The sequence below is a fragment of the Corylus avellana genome, chromosome ca1 (assembly GCF_901000735.1).
Source record: "Corylus avellana chromosome ca1, CavTom2PMs-1.0".
Taxonomy (NCBI): domain Eukaryota; kingdom Viridiplantae; phylum Streptophyta; class Magnoliopsida; order Fagales; family Betulaceae; genus Corylus; species Corylus avellana.
Window position 1 is genome coordinate 10,395,732 of NC_081541.1, and position 21,811 is coordinate 10,417,542.

The 21,811-nt window shown below is 34.2% G+C and overlaps 3 protein-coding genes across 4 annotated transcripts; 1 reads left to right on the forward strand and 2 right to left on the reverse strand.

Annotated features, from left to right (window-relative positions):
- The first annotated feature begins 732 nt into the window (after window positions 1–732).
- On the forward strand, window positions 733–5,860 carry LOC132167410 (ATP-dependent (S)-NAD(P)H-hydrate dehydratase). Its single transcript, XM_059578378.1, has 11 exons — window positions 733–1,024; window positions 1,372–1,448; window positions 1,651–1,760; window positions 1,860–1,974; window positions 2,275–2,337; window positions 2,466–2,629; window positions 3,306–3,367; window positions 4,521–4,587; window positions 4,969–5,034; window positions 5,151–5,279; window positions 5,373–5,860. Exons 1-11 carry the CDS (start codon window positions 784–786, stop codon window positions 5,398–5,400), a joined length of 1,122 nt encoding a protein of 373 aa, XP_059434361.1. The 5' UTR covers window positions 733–783; the 3' UTR covers window positions 5,401–5,860.
- A 373-nt stretch (window positions 5,861–6,233) lies between these two features.
- On the reverse strand, window positions 6,234–8,733 carry LOC132184616 (nuclear transcription factor Y subunit C-9-like). 2 transcript variants are annotated; one of them, XM_059598323.1, is made up of 2 exons: window positions 8,470–8,733; window positions 6,234–7,241 (listed from the first exon to the last, which is right to left on the reverse strand). In XM_059598323.1, the coding sequence occupies exon 2, from the start codon at window positions 7,144–7,146 to the stop codon at window positions 6,388–6,390; it is 759 nt and encodes a 252-aa protein (XP_059454306.1). In that variant the 5' UTR covers window positions 7,147–7,241; window positions 8,470–8,733; the 3' UTR covers window positions 6,234–6,387. The 2 variants fall into 2 exon arrangements, with proteins under 2 accessions (XP_059454306.1, XP_059454297.1); XM_059598314.1 differs by having other exon boundaries at window positions 6,234–7,178; window positions 8,470–8,732.
- Window positions 8,734–15,442: 6,709 nt separating this feature from the next.
- On the reverse strand, window positions 15,443–20,720 carry LOC132178637 (protein neprosin). The gene is made up of 7 exons (XM_059591148.1): window positions 20,514–20,720; window positions 20,303–20,389; window positions 19,953–20,219; window positions 18,502–18,685; window positions 18,310–18,353; window positions 15,969–16,112; window positions 15,443–15,832 (listed from the first exon to the last, which is right to left on the reverse strand). The coding sequence occupies exons 1-7, from the start codon at window positions 20,718–20,720 to the stop codon at window positions 15,443–15,445; spliced, it is 1,323 nt and encodes a 440-aa protein (XP_059447131.1).
- Between the last annotated feature and the right edge of the window lie 1,091 nt (window positions 20,721–21,811).

The window sequence follows — 21,811 nt, forward strand, 5'->3', positions numbered from 1 at the left end:
CACCCCCAAACTATTTTTTAAAACATAAATATAATTTTTAACGTTTTTAATTTTTTTTTTAAAAAAAAATTATTTTTAATTAATTATATAGACATGTATTAATTTATTATTAGTGCTGACGTAGCGTTCTGACAAATTTTGAACGGATTTAGACGGAGGTACCATCTTTATTTTTATGTAAATCACATGTACCTGCTGTGATAAAAAGTAAATCTTAGAGGACAAAAAATAAAGAAGTTAAACTATATGGGAAATAAGGTATTTAACTCAAAAATTAAAATGATTTTTATTCTCCTTAAACTTTTAAAAATTTGAATTTTATCTTTTATTACAAATAAAATATTATTATTAATTTTTGACAAAACCAAAAAATAAAAAAGGTGACTCATGGGTGACCTGCAGTGGTGAGTCACCATGGCATGTCACCTTGATAATATCATTTTAGAACATGATGCCTTTTCCAAAGATCCTTCCAAATTTCACCAGTCCTCTTGAAATGTTACGTTATTATTAGATTAGTTTCTATAATTGTCCAAACAAATGAAGTTCTAAAATGATATTATCAAGTCTCCCTAAACGACATCTTTCCTTCTCTGGGCCAGTCCGCCAGGCCCCCATATGTTTAGCAAATAGCCCCGAGCCCAGTTAGGCCTGTCATACAAACCCGTGAACCCCAGATGGCACCGAGTGGGCTCACTTCTCTCACAGCCGAAAACCGTCACATTTTTCAAGTCTCTGGATTTAAATATTTAATTGCGTTCGTCTCCGTGTGCAGTTTGGCTTATGTTTGTCAAACATGGCATGAATTCTCAGTTCGCCTTACTGGGTGTGTTGGGTTCCTCGGCTGTTTTCAGAAGGCAACAGTTCTTGATAAGGACTCTTGGGGGCTACACTAATCAAACCCATCAGAACAGAATTCAACAAACTAAGGCGATGAGTGGGATTGCCTTGGAGGCCGATGCTGAGCACATTTTGCGAGCAATTACTCCGACCCTTGATCCCACTAAACATAAAGGCCAAGCTGGTAAGCTCGCTAAATCCAGCTCCCTTTTGAGTCTTAACTCCTTTTCTTTTTTCCTTTTTGACTTTTTAATTCTATGTCTTGTGGGTACTGCATATTTATTTGAGAATTGATGATGTCTGATAATTGACACCCACTTTTGTTTCTTTGATTTATACTGATTTTTGTGATTCAAGGAGGATTGTGTTAATATAAAAACGATCATTATTGTTGTTGATGCTTTGTGCTAAAGGCAATAATTAATTAAAAGGGCGGAGGTTTCATTTTGCCATGTTTAATTTACCCCATTGCTTTGGATAAGATGATGAGAAATTTCATTTAATCCTTAATCACTTTACGTTTTCTTTCAGGAAACATAGCTATTATTGGTGGGTGTCGTGAATACACAGGTGCTCCATATTTTGCGGCTATTTCAGCTCTAAAAATTGTAATTGTTCTTCCTCCTATTTCTTTTTTTTTTTTTTTTTTTTGGGTGGTGTTCCTAGCCAGGTTCAAGGTTCAATTTAAGCATGTAGTATTGTAGTTTCTTGAAATTTTTTTTTTTTCATTTTTTTTCAAAGCGTTTTTGTTGTGTCATTTATTTATGATCTTCCAATTTGGATAAACTTAATTATCTTATTTCCTTTCAGGGTGCAGATTTGTCTCATGTTTTTTGTACAAAAGATGCCGCTTCAGTCATCAAAAGCTATAGTCCTGAGTTAATTGTGCACCCTGTTTTAGAAGAATCCTACAGTGTTAGGTGAGTTTTTGTTGTTTTTGTTTCGATCTGCGTATCCCTTTCAATGTGCAAACTTTATCATTGAGTGGGATGATGAATTTCATACAAGTCTATTTTCAGGGATGAGGACAAACTATCCACATTGGGCAAGGTTCTGGCAGAGGTTGATAAGTGGATGGAAAGATTTGACTGTCTTGTTGTTGGTCCCGGCCTGGGAAGGGACCCATTTCTTCTGGTTTGTTTTTCTTGAATCTTGCCATAGTTTATTGAGTCTTGAGAGTTTACTTGAGGAGGTCGACTTATGCTATGAAGTTTATAGCCTTTACTTTTGACATAGATACTGTTACTACATCTCTTTTTGATTGTTGGGTGCATTTATTTGATGCGTATGTAGTATCCACATGGTTGTGATGGGGAAAACTTTTCACTTTTACTCTCAGTTTTGCATTTTGTATAATGATCTTCCTTCTTAGTATACAGTGTTTTCTGTCAAATGTCATTGTAAAATATTTTCTGACTCATGAATCATGTCCAGGGCTGTGTTAGTGAAATCATGAAGCATGCAAGACAGTTCAATGTCCCGATTGTCGTAGATGGGGTATGTAATCTGCAAGTGTATGCATGATTGGGTTCAGATTTATACTTGATAATTCTTTTTCCTGCTTGTAGCCTTTACAGTATGGCAACTGATTTGGCCTTTCAGCTGACAATATGGGTCTTTTCCAGGATGGACTTTTTCTTGTTACAAACAGTCTCGATCTTGTTAGTGGTTATCCCTTAGCTGTCCTTACCCCAAACATAAATGAATATAAGCGCCTTGTTCAGAAAGTGCTGAATTGTGAAGTTACTGATCAAGATGCTCATGAGCAATTACTGTCTCTTGCCAAAGGGTAAAGATATGTTTCAAATTTCTTTATTGTTATAGAGGCATTGGAGATGTTTTGCTGATGCATAACATACAAGTCTTATGCATGTAAATGCACTCACACACAGAAATAGAGAAGGAGGGGGTTGGTTGGGTGAGTATTTCTAGAGAGAGAGAGAGAGGGCGAGAGAGGGTGTTGGCTACATGGAACGCTGCCATTACACGAAACTTCATGCAGCTAAATTAATGGAAGTAGGTTGGGCAAGGGGGCTGCCTGCTTGAATTCAGATCTATCAGCAGCACAGCTGCACTCTTTGGGTGATTGCCTTGTATACAGGATTGGTTGCATTAGCAGATCAATTCCGCAAACTGAATCCAGAAAATCAATAAAGTATTTCTGCAGCAATGGAACATAGATATATTATGTAAATGGAGAGTGGTTATTCCAGTATCTTGAACCGTCTAAAAATAGGCGTAGACAAGTGTGGCTGAGCACCATTTACAGGGTAGTTAAGTCCACTTCAAGTCCCCTAAACCCTCCTGGACAATTTCCATAATACTAAATACTTATACTTCCTTAAGTTCCTCTCTCTGAAAATACATATAAACTTCACATTATATTTGGTTTGGTATACTTCTTTTTCCTCTGACTTAATTCGGTAGTCGTTGGAAACTTGCTGAAGTGTGTGCCTCCTTGTCAGGATTGGTGGCGTAACCATCCTACGGAAAGGAAAATCTGACCTCATTAGTGATAGTGAGACAGGTAATGAATCAGATGATTTTGTAATAATATATTTTCATGTCTCTTTATATATTAATCTGCAAACTTTATGCTTAAATAATATGTGGTTACCTTTCTGTGAATGTATGTCTAACTATAAATTTGTCTGAAAAATGCGGTTTAATCATTTGAGAAGCGTGTATTATCAACTGTGGTAGTGCAGTTGATTTGACACAGTAGCATGATGGTAGAAATATGATGGTAGAAACCACACGTTGATTGATTCCCTGCAGATCTTGCAATGTAGGATAAGGCATGTTATGTTCTGGTTTTCAATGTTATGGATTGGATGATTATAGTGCTTCTGATGCTTTATTTTTAGCAGCATTGAAGTCATAATCTCAAGACATTCCCATTATTTACATTAATATTATATTTCAATTTTGAAAGGTGAGCTTGGCTAATTAGTCAAATTGGTCAACTCAGGGCCAATCATTGAGCAGGTTGGATCAACTTCCATGTAAATAGAGCTTAAATCCAGGAATATTTGGTCTTGTACATTCTTGAAGATGTCTTTATCATTAAATGTATGCAAAAAAGAAAATCAAATATATTAGTGGAAAAAAAAGTAAGGGGTTTTCTTAGTTGTCACCAGCCTTTAGCCAATTACAGTTAGAGAAGAAAAAGATAGAACTGAATTTAAATAAGACTGAACTAAGAAACCAAAATTTAAGTTGGAAGACCACATATTTTTCCTGCGCCTTGAGGAAATCTAATAAAAGCAACTTTGTGAAAGAAAAAAAAGGTTTAAGAAAGAAACTCTTGCGAGGGGAAAAAGAAGGCAAGCCATAAGGACCACCAAACTAGGTAGTCCTAGTATTTTTGAAAGTCTTTTGGAGGTGTGGGTCGGAAGGGCCCTGCCTTAGTGAGGTTCCATGTCATCAAAAAAGTATTACCTAACAAATGTTTTGTCACGATTCGTGCTTGAATATTATATAGTTTGTAATTCGAGTAATTTGCAAGTCACGTGATTTGGCAGCTGTCTAACCGTGTGAGCCAAATTGAAGTAGTTTGCACATACTTTGTTGACTAAAGTTTGGTTTCTGAGGCAGTGCTACTATTTTTATTTTATTTTATTAAAAGTGTGTGATTCTGGAACTTGGGTTGTTTAGTTATAATAAGATGCTTTGTGCAGTCAAATCAGTGAGCATCTATGGTTCTCCTCGACGCTGTGGTGGGCAGGGTGATATACTTTCTGGAAGGCAAGCGACTATTTATGATTTTGTGCACATATTCTACTAGAGCAAATTTTTTGCTGGTGTTTAGATGATTTCTAATTTTGGGATTAAGAGGTGGTTATGTTGAGTACTTCAGATGGCTTATTTTTATATCTGATGTGTTTCTTTCTCTTTACTCCTATTTTTCTTTCATCTTTTACACCTTACCTCTTTACATTATTTTCTGAACCCTTTTTTGGGATATTTGTAAAGAAATGAGAGGAAGAAGATTGAAACTGTATCATGAGGTAAAGAATGATACAAACTGATGCGTATCTAGAACTCAAACATTGGGACCTTACAAAGTCTTTTATCCATTGGAGTTCTGAGATTTAATAATAAATATTTCCTTTTTGTTGGTTTCAGTGTTGCAGTATTTTTATCATGGGCTCGTCAACGTCTTGCTGCTGCAGAAGGAGATTCGAGCATCAGGTTTGCAGTTTAATTTATCTATTATTATATAGTTGCTTACAGTTCTTAATTTTCGTTCCATATAGTCTTGCACTTGTTTGAAATTGGTTCTTTCCTTAAATTTATGATGGTTTCAGCAAAATTAATCCTACAATGTTGGGGTGCATTGCTGGGTCTGCTTTGATGAGGAAAGCTGCATCACTTGCTTTTCAGAATAAGAAAAGGTCTACCCTCACTAGTGATATAATCGAGTGCTTGGGAAGAAGGTATTTTCTGCTTTGAGAATGGTCTTCAAGTGGAAAACAAGAGTCGAGTCTAACTCACTTTTTTTTTTCTTTCTATTTTTTTGGGAGTCACAGTTTGGAGGATATCTGCCCTGCGAGTTGATGCTGAGTTAATAGGATGTTCCCATTTCATGGCTAAGATTTAAAGTTGGTGCATCTAGCGGTGTACATGATGTCAATATTAGCACAACTTTTAAAAAGTTTAAATAATGTGTTATCATGTACTTTGTTAGATGTACTAATTGTAAATCCTGACCATAAATCCTGACCATGGAATGGATATTAATATATTATCAAATGGAGACGATCCTTGTCCAAAGTTCATGGGCTTGGCCTCAAGAAAGACATTGCTGGACTGAACCTCTTTCTCCTTCTCTTTCTTTTTCTTCTTCTTCTTTTCCTCCTAATCATGTAAACTTTTATCTTGTAAAGAATGGCTGAAGCTTTGACTTGCTCTTCCCCCATTTTTGTCCTTTTCTTTCTGTTGCAATTTTGATGTATTTTCAACATTGGTCCGTTTACTACAAATGTAATGATCACTCTCATGCTCGTCTTTCATTTTTTTTTTTTCGGGGGGGTATTTTTGCCCAAGTGAAATGGTATCGTTTGTGAATTCAGATTACACAAATGCAATAATATCAAAGCCAACGCTTTAAGGCAGCCATTCATTCAATCGGGCGGCAATAATGCTTTCATGTAAGAGATAGGACAGAAACTAGCATTTTGTAAAGCATCTGTATTTCATAAATTCTGATATGCTTTTCAGAATAAGAAAAGGATGGAAAAAGAGCGTAGATGATATCAAGCTGATCAGGAAACCGACATGATAGAGAAAACTTTATATTTCACATACTGATTACTGAGGAAGCGAATCTATGAAATCCAACTCTGCAGGTCCAAGAGACCACACCTTTTACAAAATTGGAGAAAACGATATGATATAGCCCAAAACAAGCACTTCATAAACTGTAATAAATAGATATTAAGCAAAGTAATTAACTTTCTACTGCTTATTTTCAAATTACAACCCCCAAAGTATCATGATTAACTCACAAACATTGTTCCTTAATTCATGTTTATTAATCTTCACTCAAGAATCTGTTGGCGGCTGCTCCTGTTGAAGCTGTGGCCACATTGTCTGAGTCATGTAAGGGCGAGTCTGCTGGGCATAAAGATTTTGATCCATTACAGGCTTGCCCACCATCATCCCTGGAGCACCAACCTGTGAAGCATGCTGCGATGGTACATAATAATAAGGAACACCATCACCTCCTCCAACAGGAAGATTCCCTCCTCCTCTTGGGATGGAAGCAAGCACTTCATCTTTCAAATCCTCCCTTGGGACAATATCAACCAGAAAATCAAATATATCAGTCCTTGTAATTGCCGCTGCAATGTCATTTTTCTGGAGTGTCCTCCTTTTGTTCTCCTCTGTATGGTTCCAAGACCGCAGCGTCAATTCTAGAATAAACATTTCACAGGCCCTGGCAAATATCACAGGAGCTTCAGCTGATATCATCCTTACATCCTCATCAGCCTTCATAATCTTCTTGATTCTAGCCAATGGCAGGCTGTGGTTCTTGAAATCAGCAGTCTGCTCAATCTCTTGGTACTGATTTGCCCAGAAATTTTGGAGTTGCTGCTGCAGTTGCTGCTGCTGCTGCTGGTGGATGTGCTGATAAGCAAGTTGGTTTTGTGCAATCTGAGATGAAGAGGCTGTCTGAGTAGGAGACTGCATAGATCCGACCGCCGATCCTGGTTGGGAGGACCCAATCATTTGGTTTGGTTGATATGGGTTGATGCCATATGGCATTTGAGCTGGAGGCTGTCCATGCCCTTGGTGATCCATTTGCTTGGAAGAAATACTTTATGCTACCACTTCTGATGCCAAGTTAAGCATCAAGAAAAGGTACTGTCATTGATTTTATATAAAAGACTGCAAGACTTCAAATATAAACATTGAAATAAACATCATACAAACGCAGATAGAAGTAGGCCAACAATTTTTGACACGATAAACAAATTCAACACGACACAACATGAAATTTGGATGTTAGGATTGAAAGGTCTAATCCGTTTAATTAAATGAGTTAGATTATGGTTGATCTATATAGTGTTATATTCATATCTCAATACGAGTTAAACTCAACACGCGACACTAGGACTAGTAATTTTTTACATGAACTGTGAATTCGATACAAACCCAACAAAAAATTAGTGAGTTAGGATTGAGGTGTCTGATTAGGGTTGACTTATATATTCTTATACTCATATATCGACACGATCCGAACCTGACACGCAAATACGAATTGACACCCTTATGTAAAAGGTTCAAACCAATACATATCAAAACCTTTGTAGTCCAACCCAGTAAATTAAATAGTCCAAACCTAAGTAAAAGCATATCAATTGAGAAGACCTCTATAAAATTAGTGAAAACTACTTTATAATCTGAAATCTAATCTTTGGTCCTGCAAAAATTAAATCTGTTGAACCGAATTGCTGAGAAAGAAAATCAGTTCAAGCCATTTGGATCAAGTAAGTTCTTCTGCTCTTCATACATAAAAACTTTATTCCAAAAGACCCATCAATCTCATTGGGATTAACACCATGTCTCAGACATGATCTCCCCCAGATAGCCAACCACCACAAAAAGCTACTGTCTCATTCAGACTCGCTAAGAAATTATCAGCCTAAGGTGGGAAAGAAAATTAACTAGCATAAAAAAATGATAACATATATACTAAAATAGTTCTATCGATTGAAGGAATGTTTTTTTTTAATAAAAAAAAAAAGAAAAAAAAAAAAGAAGGAAAAACTAAATATCATACTTCCGCAGGTTCATGGAACCAAACTAAACAAATAGAGAGTGGACCAACTACTCCCAACAACAAGAACAGCAACCGACAGTCCGACACATCACAACTGGATCTTACACAAACCATGTACGACAACAACAACATCGTATTAAAACGTCAAAATCGAATTCCATGGTTTCTGCAACCCCGACGAACAATTCAACCACCATCTACAACACCAAGCCACACCAAAATCCCAGAAAAATTTCAACCAAGAAATCACAGACAAAAGAACAAACGCTATGACTACAATCAAAAACAAAACATGATCATCCATTAACCAGTAACCACCGCGTAGAAAAACAAAAGGGTACCTTATTCGCTGCGTTTTGGTCCGATTCCTCGCTCGCTGAAACCCCAAAAGAGAAGACTCCGAGTCTCCGATATAGCAGAAGCAAAAGAGAACAATTGGAAACGAAGAAAAGCAACAAAGACCAACAGAGGAGTATGTATCTTTATACTATATATATAGTACACAACTCTATGTCAAATAATTCAGAAAAATAAACCCTTTTACAATTTGTTTAGTAATTTAAAATGGAATTAAAAAATTAAAAGAGTTAAGGTATCGAAGTGGAGAAGGGAGTGGAAGGTTGACTATGAAAAAGCGCCAGTTCGGTTCGTCGTCCAACTATAACTTTCGGTTTGACCCTTTTCCCTCTGACTGTTTTGCCCCTTTCGTTTAGTTTATTGGCCTGCCACCTCTCACATGCTGATGGGTCGCATGTGTGGATTCTAGAATAATCATCCAATCGTTTTGCAACGAAGATTTCAATAAAAATAATAAAATAATAAAATAGAATAAAAAAAACCTTTAAAAAAAAAAAAATTTCTAAAAAAGCCCTAGTCATAAAAAAGTGCTCTTGTTTTCTGAATTTTGAAAAAAAAAAAAAATTACCTTAGATCAATATTTGTTAAAAAAAATTCAAAAATTCAAAAATTAATTGAAACTGTCACACTAATTTTATAAGATAATTGTGAGATGAAAATGTAATATATATTATATAATAATACTCTTTTGACTTTATTATTGGTCGATAGTGTTTAGAAGCAACTAGACGTCTATTTTATTATATTTTTTCTTTCAACAAGAAATAATATAGGGTTGGTTAGGATGACCTTGTCAGTAATTTAGGGGTGTTCAAGTGGGTCGGTAGGGTTGGTTAGGATGACCTTGTCAGTAATTTAGGGGTGTTCAAGTGGGTCGGTAGAATCGACCCGCCAACCGATAACTGATTATAACCGCAAACTGATTTGGTAGTTGGTTATTAAAAACCGTTAACCGATTAGAGCGGTTGCGGTTAACGGTTTTAGGGGTAGAAAAATGCGGTTATAACTGATAACCGCCTTTATATATATAAACTATTAAATAAAACATCCAAAACCATGCCGTTTTAGTGTTCCATAGGAATAGGATTTGGGATTTGTCTTTTTAATTTTTGTATTTGAATTTGGATTAATGGATTTGGGCTATGTTTTTTTAGCCATGTTTTTGGGATAGAATTTTTTTGGCCTTTTTTTTTCCATCTTTTTTTTAAAGAATATTTTGGCCTTAAACCCTTAAAATAAGACCAAAAAATAGCAAATTAAAGACCCAAAACACTTAAAAAGCCAAAAAAAAACTCTTTTTTTTTTTTTTTAATAAAAAAAAAGCAGTTATAACCGCGCGGTTATTGGATTGAATAACCGCTAACCGTTGGTTATAAAATAATCGCCTAGGCGGTTGCGGTTATTAAAAACCAATATCTGCCCAAGTCGGTTGCGGTTGTAGTATAACTGACGGTTATAACCTTTTGAACACCTTTAGTCGTAAGATAATTGTTGAATAATAGTTTCTAGCATTACTTGTACAATTAAGCTAATGATAACTCTTGAGCTTAAAAAAATTGGTGGGTTTTATGTTTTATATCAAAACATAATTTCATGAAAAAAAAGAAAAAGAAAAAAGAAGAAAATTCACGAAGTAAAAATGAGAAGAATTATTAAAAATACAAGTTATCGTTTTCTCTCACATAATAAAAATTCTAATGCCGGTTTTGTGGTCGGCTAAATCAACCATCAATGAACCTGTTAATGATAATATTAAAACATAAGATATTAAAAAAAAAAATGCATTGACTACCCCAAAGTAGATATAATAACTTATAATTACAAACTTTGATCTCTATCTTTATTACTCATCGAATTATCGTAAAGTTGTTGCTGCCAATTCAAGTTCTGTAGCTTCTTCTTCTTTTTCTGTACTCATTGACTAATTAAATACTTTAAGTTCATGATGATGCAGCTTTAAGTAAAAGGGAAAAGGTGGTTCATGATGCCGAAGATGCTGAGCTTGTGATCCATAAAATTTTTTCATTCTCTTTTTTGTTTTTTTCTTTTTAAAATAAAAATATCAAAAAAAAACATAAAACATAAAACATCCATAAAATACTCAAAACTACTTCTACTTATACTTCACATTAAAAACATCTAAAAAAACATTAACAATCGGAGGGTATTTGCAAGAAATGTAGGAGACTTTGTAACGCGCTGTAAGGCCTGAATTAATTAACTCATTGAATTCAAAAGCACAAAAAATTACAAGAAATCGAGAGGTGACTTAAAGAGAATTAAATACTTCATTAAATATATTCAGAAGCATTAAATGTCTTAATAAATTTCTAACTTAAAAATTGAACTGTAACAACAAACACGTCAAAGTAAAAATGTTTCCATAAATAACTACGTGCTACAACTTTACATATTAAAAAATAAAATAAAAATGAGAAACTATATCTACCATTTTCATACTATCTCTCAATTTGTAATGCTTTTCTTAATTTTTTTTTTTTTTTTTTATATGTTCACACAAGAGGGGGAGGGGGGATTCAAACTAGTGATCTCCGCTTCATGAGACGTACTCTCCAGCCGATTGAGCTTTTCTTAAATTTTTAAAAGTTACAATGTTCCCCAAAAACTACTATAGCCATTTCACTTACCTCTGTCCTTTCATTGGAATTTTCTGTTAATTTGAATTGCAAATGCATAGACGTGGGTCTCCTTATTTTATTGTATTTATTTTTATCTAAAGGGGTATTATTGTCATTTTGGATTATGTGTATTGCACATGACCTATATTGCGTTGGATTTAACCAAAAAACCTTAATGGAGGGACAAGGGAGGGGCTAAGTGAAAGGGTTTGGTAGTTTGTGGGAGAGGACTGCAATTTTTAAAAGTTTACGAAGGACATTACAAATTGTGTAATAGTTTGAAGAGAAAAAGTATAGTTAGTTTCTCCTTAAAATAAATATGACTTGTAAAAATTTCTTCTTGAACCCCTCCCCGGCCCATAGCTTTAAGGATACGTTTGGGATTGCGATTTCACAAGAATAATCTGCGTTTTTAAAAGATATCGCAAAATGTAAGGCTTTTGACATTGAGATTTAAAAAGTACTTAATCTAAAATAGGAGGAAAAAAAAAATGTTATTTATATAAGCAAGCTAAGGGTGATTATTTGAAAAAAAAAAAAAAAAACCAAAATCATAATTTCACATGACAAATATTTGATAAAAAAAAAAAAAAAATTTAACATGCTTTACTAAATGCCTTTGTGATTTTAAAAAATAATTTTTAAAATCACATTTATTAAAACTATAATTCCAAACCTACCCTAAGCATTCCGTCATCCAAACTTGTTCACATGAACATTTATGGAGAAGGAAAACAAAACAATGAGCGAAAACTTAGTAAGGATAAAGGAACCTACCCAACTAATTTTATAACGGTAATTTAAAAACATTTAATAATATTTTTTTTTTTTTAAAAAAAACATAAATAACATTTCTTCTCATATTTTCTAAAAATCCGAGATTGTTACATAGTGAAGGTTTCTTGAAGAGTACCTATGGGTACATGCCTATAAGACAAATTTATATTCTCACGGTTTTTTTTTGTTTTTTTTTTTTCTAACCAATTAACTCTAGAAGAAAATGTCTTCACTTCAAGAAATAGGCACCGAACCCTAGGGATCGGAGACAAAACCAAAGACCAACACAACAAAGCCACAAACAACCACATAACAACTCCGGTGCGGAGGAGGACGGTGTGGAGGCAAGTGAGGCACACGTGGGGGAGGAGAGGCAAGAACGGTATGGTAGGGATGTCGGTGGTGGCTTGCTGGAGGCACATTGATTTATTGAATGAGGCAAAAGACAGAGGAAACCATATATGAATTGAAAAAACTTGGATCTACTTTTCGTTGATGGCGCGTGGGGCACACTCTTGGCTAGTAGAAAATGGACGACGATGACGAGTGGAATGTTAAATCACCAGTTTTATCATAAGCTTAAGCTGATAGGAAGTGGTAAATTTAATCACTTAACCGTTACTTTAACACTGCCCTTCACATGTGGGCTCAAACTTCCTTTTAATAGGTGATACCTAACACGTGGAATATTTAATTTAAATGGGGGGTGAATTGACAGAGTCAATGTTCGATCCCATGACCTTTGGCTTTGATACAATGTTAAATCACCAGTTATCCCAAAGCTTAAGCTGATTGGTTAAAGTAATGGTTAAGTGATTAAATTTACTTCTTCCTATCAGTTTAAGCTTTTAGGACAAGTGGTGATTTAACAGTTGGGGAAGGTAGAGAGGAGTCGAGCTTTAGGCGATGGAGGCTGTGAGGTTGTTGTTTAGGAAGGAATGCAAACGAAAAAAACTAAGGAACAAAAACAACAAAAACAACAAAAACTAGAGAGAAGAAATGGAGAAGGAAGAGAGGATGAAGGGAGGAGGGAAGAGACAAAGTCACAAAGCTCATCCATTCTCCCTCGGGAGTCGGAATAGCCGCAAAGAAACCTAACAAGAAGGTGGTGAAGGATTTTCAAAAGAAGGGTTTGAGAGCTTTGGTAAACCCCATCCCCTCCCTTCAATACTATTCACTTATTTTTTTAAAAAAAAAAAATCAACATAAAAACATTTTCACTTTGTTCACTTTTTATATCACATAATTTACTTTTTACTACTATTTAAATAAAAAAAAAAATCACTACAAAACAAAACTTTTTCACTTTTATATATATCTTTTTTTTTTTTTTTACTTAACATTCTTACTTTATTTTTTTACTTTTATTTTTTCACATCAATCCACTCAACTACAGTATCTAGGGACAAAGGGTTTACCAAACAAATCTTTATTGAAAATAAAGAGAATCATTCCAATAGTCACAAACTTCTTCAGATTTCCAAGGTTTAATAAGCATACTTATCAATTAGTCCCGGATGGCCTAGATACTAAGGGGCGTCAACCCGGTCCTGGTTCTCGGTTATTAGCCAAGATCGGGAACCGGAACCAGGGTACCCTAGTTATTGATGTTGGGAAACCGAAACTGGGTCCCGGTTAACCAACCGATTCCGGTTTGTATCCGGTTATCCGGACCGGGTAACCAGTTTTTAAAAAAATTTGTATTTTGGGCTTATTTTAGGTATTGAGCCAAAAATAAGCCCATTTTTTGCACACAGTTGGCCCATTAAAAAAAAAAAAACTATTAGCCTTTTTGTCTCACTAAATTGGGCTTTGTTGGGGTTGTTCACCAAAAAAAAAAAAAAAAACTTAGAAAGCCAAAAAAAATCCTAAAAAATCAATGTTTTTGCCTATATGGGCCTTAAAAATAAAAATTCAATTTTTTTAAATGCCTTAAAAATCATTTTAAAAGCTTACATAATAGGCTAATACATAATATATGTAAACAAACCAACAACAAAAAGACATATCTCCTCACAACTACAAACCTAAAGAAAACAATAAAAACATGTATTTAAACAAACCAACAACCACAAGAAATACCCCCTTACTACAACAATTCAAACCCCCCCACCCCCAAAAAATCATAAAACAAGTATTTAAATAAATTACCAACCAAAAAAAATACGCCCTTACATTAAAAATAATTCATAAACATATTACAAACACAATGAAACCTAAACTAAAAACTAAACTGGACACTAAAAGGTAAAAGGGAAAATGTATGATAAATCCTTGAGTTAGCCCTTCAAAATTTTAATATCCTTAAGTTTTTTTTTTCGAAAATTTAGTCCTGGATCAATTAAAATGACAATAAAACCCTTGCCGTTAAAATTTTTTAACAGACGTTAAACAACTTTAAAACCCACCGTTTTGCTCCATTTTCGAAAAAAAAAACTTAAGGATATTAAAATTTTGAAGGGCTGATTCAATGATTTATCATACATTTTCCCAAAGTAAAAATAAAAGCCAATATATATATATATTCAGTTACCGGGTTATAACCGGGTGCCAAAAACTAGAACTGGAACTGGGGTCCACTATTTTTGATTTTTTCCAACCGGAACCAATTCCCCAATTTCTCGATTTCAGTTATGATTTTTTGGTATTTTTTGACACCCCTTCTAGATACTCATAGACCCACAAGACAATTCCTATGAATGACTACCAACTTAGTTATGGGTCGTGCCTTTAAGGCCGAATTGTATAGCCTAAACGATGTTAGGCCTAGGCCAGATGGCTAAGCCCACACCAAGATGCACTTACATCTTTATGAAAAAAATCACATACAATCCCCTCTCTCGCCCTAGGTTTTCAGGCTCTCTCACACACTAATACACTATGCATGGGCCTGGCGCAACCCAACGAAACCTAAACTGCATATTTAACCATTTTTGTTTTGGGGGAAAGACAGTCATGCTATAAATGTTCAATCTTTTATGAGGAAATAAAAGAAGAGGAAAAAGGCTTTGTCTAATCGACAATCTTACAAAACTTCTATAACAAATTATACAAGAGTTTAAAGTAAAGAAAATTTAGGGAAAAATACACTTTAATGTTTTGAACTATCACTCATTTTACGCTTACACTTTCAAACTTTAAAAAGTGATATCAAGGCCTCTCATATTACCACCACGTGTCAAACTAGACATTTTTGTAATTTTCTTACCAAAATACCCTTAGAGTTATTAAAAATAATCATTTAAAAAAATAAGCAAAAAAAACTAAAAACACCAATAAGGGGTAGCCCTTTTCATATTAGCCCCTTAATTTTTTTTCAATTGTTGTTTTTATATATTTTTTAATAACTTCAAAGGTACTTTAGAGATAAAAATGCAAAAATGCCTAATTTGGCACATAATGATAGTATGTGGGGCCTCAATTTTAGTTTTTAAAGTTTGAAGGCATAATTGCAAAATGAGTGATGGTTTAGGGGTTAAAGTATATTTTCACCTTTCATGGACGAAGAAATTATATCATATGATGATGATGCCGATTATGATCATGATCCTGGGCACCGATTTAAAATCACTAGCCCCACATTGAAATCGTTCCCTGGCCCCCCATAGTAGAAGTATGTGCCCCATGGAATGTTGTTGGAGATCTTGATCTTGTAACAGCGGGAGTTTCTAGCTTTGGTCTTAAGATCTTTGGCACGACTGAGAATATTATTGACATTCACAATCTCTATGTTCCGAAAGTAGCTTGCTTTTTGAAACTTTTCATAGGGAAAGTGACCTGAGCCCATTTGGGTAAAGGTGTGCTGGCCGTTAGCCCTTCTGTTCAGCACCTCACCACCCCATTCTGCCCATGCGGCATGATCTCTTGAGCAGGAAAATAGCTCTGCTGGCCAGTATCCTACGTCAATGTCACCAATTCTTATCCACCAATTCTTAGTTTTTGATCCTATTTAAATTGAAGGGGTAAAAAAAAACCAACTAAAAACCAAATCTGGGAATTAATAAAGTAAATGGACATGTGATATTTGTACTATAGAGTCTGTAATTATGTAATATGTATGTGTCTACCTTCCAGATGAAGATGGTAAGTTCATATTGCATGCCTAAATATGAAGATGGAGAAAAGGCACCCCCGATGGCTATCATGCTATTGGTTTGCACAAATCCTGCACAAAGAAGGTTGTAGCACCCCGTTGCCCCATACGAATCAGCCTGTACATGTAGTAGAGAGGCAAATGATGAAAACGGACAGTCGTCAGTGACATTGCTTCATTACTTGGAATCATTCCTTTAATATACCACAAGGGTGGTAGTTGAGTTGGTAGAAGAATTCCTTTCATCCTAGTGGTCGCGTGTTCGAATCCGCTTGCGGTAATAGATGCGTGAACCAGATGCTACTTTGAAGGGGCTCTACTGGCTCACACCTTTGTGGGGTTGTGGTGACGGGCTCGCATTCCCAGGCAGTAGCTATGACTCAAACCGGACATTTCACAGCGGGTGGGAACCCCGATAGTAACGCCCAAGGGGGGAAACTACACTGGTCGCCCCTTCCCACCTTTTTAATTAGAAAAAAAAAAAAAAAAATTGACATACTATATGGATTTCAAATATATTATCTAAAATTTTGATAATTAAAAGAAAATTTTCTTTTTTCCTTTTGCTGAATCATTGATTAGCAGTTTAGATTGCATTTACACTCAATACACATGTGGGATTCGGGGTCTGTTAACCCTTATGAAGGGTAAGTGTTATAAGGCCGACTTGTAGCATTACTCTAAGGGGATTCTTGAACAATTTCACTTATAAGTAGCAACAGTTTTCGATCTTTAGATTTTTTATAAAAAAATAAAAAAAAATATGACATTAAATTACTTTTTCTTCCCTATTCAAATAAACTATGCAATAACTTCTCTAATCGTTTTCCTATACCATTTAAATTTTCTTTAAATATTATTTCAAATAAATGCTAGAGATTGAAGGCAATTTTACACTGTATATTGATAGAAGAGACTTATTTTAATAGAAATTTCACACATCAATCCCTAACTCAAGGCCCATCACCCACCATTGAACCCCCCACCCACGAGACTCGGCACCAAAGTCTAAAACCAACCAATATGGTGACTCCAATGGTTTTGTTGGTAGTTTTGTCAATGAGATATTTTATCAAGTAAAAGGAAAATTATTTAGTGTGAAAGAATATATTATTTTTTGGTATTTCAAGTCAAGGTGTCTACTTCCTATTGGAGAGTGCAAAACACTCAATTTATAGAAAAACTCAAACAAATTGAATGCTTTGTTGATAGTGTTAGAGAATATTAGGGGATTTTATTTCATTGTAATTATTTGTAATCTCCTATAATCAGATTTGATTTTATAATCAAATTTGATTGATTTTATTGTAATTAGATTTGATGGTAATATTTGATTTGATTACCAAACTTATCTACCTCAATTCTCCATTAAATAGGACTATAGGAGTACCATGTATTGTAAAAAATATCAAGTAATAAGAGCATAATGTAGCTCTTTGGGCTTTATCATGTGGACGTAGGTCATAGACCGAACCACGAAAAAATCTCTTTGTCTATTTTATTTTATTTTTGCTTTTTATCTTATTTCCGCATTTATTTATGAATTTCTTCATATAGTGCTACCCTTGATTAGTTTCTTTATTGTTTCCCTTCGATTACAAAACACCAAAGGAGTTTGTTTACATGTGGTTTTCTTTTTAATATATAAATATATATAGAAAAAGAAATGAGATTTAAGAAAGCTATTGTAAGTTGAATTATTGAAGAATGATTGATGACCGATTTGTTTCCGTTAGGGTGAAAATCCAATTGAGGATAAAGAGAAACGGAAATGTCAAAGAGAATTATATATAGTACCTTTGACCCCATTTTATATTTATAAAATGCAATGCAACTCTTTGCATTAGTTTTCTTTTCATAATTTCCATGAAAGTTATCACCTTCCATAGAGATCATTTAGTGTGGGGATCAGATGACCACACTTGTTATGGTGTGACCACCCCTACATCATCAAACATTACATGGCCCTAAAATGACATGTTTTTTAAAGATTACTACAATTTTGAAATACATGGCTCTGCATGATTAATATAATGACTTAAAACCTGGAATTTGTTACTTACTAGGGGGAATTCAGAATGTAAAAAAAGAATTACTGTATTACAATGGAGTGATTAATTACCTTTTAAAATTCAGAAAGCTATTTGTCAAAACCTCAAACCATAGAGACAAAAATACATTTATCCCTTTGTACATCTCATGATATTGGAATTATAGAGTAAATTATCCTAATTGTATGCATATCCAAAGCAAAAAGTAATTTTTTTTTTTTTTTTTAAACAGCAATTTATCAAAATAAGATCAAGAATTTTGACCGTCCAGTAAATGAACAATCTGGTTAAGCAGTCACCATAAAGCTCTGGAAAGACATGAGTAGCATAATAATAAAAATTCAGAAAATTTTATACTAGCTAATTTTTAACTTCTTCAGTGTTATTTTTTAAAAAAAGAATACATTGATAAAATAAAGATTATGTGTGTGGAAGGAGAGGAAATGGAAGAAGTACCTACCTGCGGCTGCCATCCAGCTTCTATGGTGTTGAGGTTGAAACCCGAGGGGTATCCCGAAGCAATCCAAATTTGGGAGAGACTGAACTCGGTGTCCAGTTGGACTGATGGGCTCCACACGTTTATAGTCGCCTTTGCCCCCAATACAACTCGGGTTGATTTTCGGGTGTAGGCCACTGCATGCTATAAATGAACAAAATCTGACATTTACTTCATCAAATCTTTTTTTTAAAAAAAAGACTTTTGGTCGAAGGAAGAACAAAGAATAAGCCTTGTAGTTTTGTTGCTTTTGGCTATGTTTGGCAAATGAGTGAACCGAAAGGAGGATCTAAAGACTCAAAACCTCAAAAAATTTCTCTTAAAACCAACCTTAACGTTTTTACTTTTTACATCACATCAATCATTTTTTTTATTACTATTCAAATAAAAAAATCACTACAAAACCTTTTTTTTTTTTTTTTTTTTTGTCATACAAAACATTCTTACGTTTTTTTTTTTTCACATCAATCAAATCTGCTATAGTTTCGGTCCACTTCATAGTTCTCTAAAAACTCATTGAATTTTGGCTATAAATAAGAACAACTTCACTTAGCTTCCTGAATGTCACGTATTTTATAAACACTCCTCCAAAATTTAAAAACTCTCACTTTAATATATCAATCTTTTGATTTTTTTCAATTAACCCCCTTCCGTTAGAGATTGGGGTTAAATCAAATGGTAGAAATTGTAAAAAGACCTTTTATACCTTTGAAAATTTTAAAATTTTAAAATTTACCCTTATTTACAAAAAAAAATTATTATTATTATATTTTATTTTTTTTGTGACCCCCGGTGAGTCACTTTGTGGGGTCACAACGTGACACATAAGTTTTTATTTATTTTTTTATAGTAATAAAAATTTATTTGTTAATAAAAAATGATGGTATTTTAAGAATTTCACGCCCCTCCGTTAGGATTTAACAGTAAATCCTAACGGAGGTGAGTAATTGAAAAAAAAAATTAAAAGATCGATATACAAAAGTAAGTGTTTTTAAATTTTAAAGGGGTCTTGTAAAATACGTGCGTGACATTTCAGGGGCTACATGAAATTAGCCTTAAGAATAACTATACTCTGCCTTTGGTCAGAGCTTTTTCAAAATCTTTCATGCATGGTTTCATGGCTATTTGGCTAACGCATTTGAAGACTTAGTTGGTCTTTCTTCCTTAATTTGGTAGTAGAATATTAGAGAAGGGCATCTCCCTTTTAGCTAAGCCAAGGCCCATTTTCGAAGAAATAGAGTGAATGAACAATTGCGTTTGAATTGGGGGTTGTTGTTTTGTTGTTCCAGCTGGTTTTTGCCTTGCTGGAGTACTGTTTGTAATTGTTTTGAGCTTCCAATGCCTCTTATTTCCCCGTTTTGAAAAAAATAAAAAGACGATGATGATACACAATATATACGTATATATATACCTCATGCATATTCATGCCTATATATGGTGGGTCATTGGAGGTAGTAAGCGAAAGCCTAGGTTGTTTCTTCCCAAAATGAAGCAAAGACTTGGCTCTTAAAACATCACCAACTGTGCTTCGGCGTATGGGAACCGTTCCCTTTGGACATGTTGTCCCATTTCGATGCCACATTTGCCATGCATCTCTCACTGCTTCCTTATCATCATCATCATCATCATCATCTCCCACCCTATCTTTTTTCACTTTGGGCATCTCTGAAGGATGTCTCTGTTGCATGCATATTAACACAATCATATATACACTGATCATAGTCGAAGAAAGAAAGAGCTTTTGTATATGTATATATATACCTGGATCTTGTGATTCTTTAAAAGCGGATGATCTAAAGCTGGCTGTTTTCTTTTATGGACACAATCAATGGTATCTCCATCTGGGCTCTGGGAATTAGGTGATCAAAAGATCCACAACCAACCAGAAATAAATAAGGAAACACACATGGAAATATACGAGCAAAGAAAAAAGATATATAAAATGTGTGTGTATATATATATATATATATACCTCTATCGTCAAGACAGCGGGCTTGTTAATCTTGTCCAAATGCCCCTTTATCCTCTCAAGTCTCAAGCTACTCACTTGCCTATACTTTGTGTCACTTAGGCCCGAAACAACCTGAAATCTTCCAAGAAAGGTGATGAGAAAGATAGGCAGAAGAAGAAGCAGAGCTGAAAACCCAGCTGCTGATCTCTTCCTTCCAACAATACCCATATCTCTCATTAGCAAAAGAAACGTTTGATTTTTTTTCTTCTTCTTTCAAGAAAAGAAATTAAAAACCCAGACATACCCAACTGAAACACCCCCTTTTTATATTCACAATTGATCTCTCCTTCAATTAATGTCCATCTGCAACTATACACTTCGTCATTAAACGGCAAACATTCCTTTGTTAGTTTGTTTCACCTTTTTTAAACGGCAACTACCACTCAATTGGGTGTGCAAAAAAAAACCTTTGGCACTGCTACATGTCATTGCTAACTTTTATATAAGAATAACGCTAAAAATTACATTTTTATTTCATCAACTATATATTCAGTTAAGCTAAAGTGCAGTGCCAACTCATTGTTGGAGTACTATAGAGAAAGAAATAAAGAATGATGAAAAGCCACAAAAATATAAATGCACCAATTATTAAGAAAATGTTAGTCGATGCTCTTTGATGTACTAAATTGTATAACACATTAGATTCTTTTTCAAATGCACGTATCACTTACAAAATTTTGTTAATAATACTGGTTATGGTGACACGATTGCTTTTAGAGAAAGAAAATTTGAAAATTAAATTTATAAAATCAGCAATATTGTCAAAGATTCACAAGAAAGATTAAATAAATTAGCCATGTTATCAATTGAAAAAAAATGTTAAAATCCCATAAAGCAAGAGGAATAATTTTTAAATAAAAATTATTTAAATATAATAAAAATAAATATTATTTAAATATAATAAAAAGTCTACTTTAAGCCTCAAAACTTATAGGGCCAGCCCTGCCCCCATCTTCTATACATAAAACAAACCTTTGGTCTTTTGGCTATGTCATCGGGATGTAAGATAGCTGACGTGATAGATTATTGATTAAATGATTAAATTTATCATTTTTATCAGTTTAAACTTTTGTGGTAAGTGTTGATTTCATATGGTATCAGAGCAAAGGTCTTAAGTTTGAACCTTATCTCCGACAATTCACTTATCATTTTAATTAAATATTTCATGTGTTGGGTCTCTCACCTATTAAAAAAGGAATTTGAGCCTACATGCAAGATGAAGTGTTAGATTATTGATTAAATGATTAAATTTACCTATT

Excerpts from the sequence above, each read along its gene's own strand:
- LOC132167410 (XM_059578378.1), top strand. The coding sequence starts at position 784 with ATGTTTGTCAAACATGGCATGAATTCTCAGTTCGCCTTACTGGGTGTG. Across the intron at positions 1,761-1,859 it reads GAAGAATCCTACAGTGTTAG|GGATGAGGACAAACTATCCA; the intron begins GTGAGTTTTTGT and ends GTCTATTTTCAG. Across the intron at positions 4,588-4,968 it reads GGTGATATACTTTCTGGAAG|TGTTGCAGTATTTTTATCAT; the intron begins GCAAGCGACTAT and ends TGTTGGTTTCAG.
- LOC132184616 (XM_059598323.1), bottom strand. The coding sequence starts at position 7,146 with ATGGATCACCAAGGGCATGGACAGCCTCCAGCTCAAATGCCATATGGC.
- LOC132178637 (XM_059591148.1), bottom strand. The coding sequence starts at position 20,720 with ATGGGTATTGTTGGAAGGAAGAGATCAGCAGCTGGGTTTTCAGCTCTG. Across the intron at positions 20,220-20,302 it reads TAAAGAATCACAAGATCCAG|AGACATCCTTCAGAGATGCC; the intron begins GTATATATATAC and ends TGCATGCAACAG. Across the intron at positions 16,113-18,309 it reads GATTGTTCATTTACTGGACG|GCTGATTCGTATGGGGCAAC; the intron begins GTCAAAATTCTT and ends CTACATGTACAG.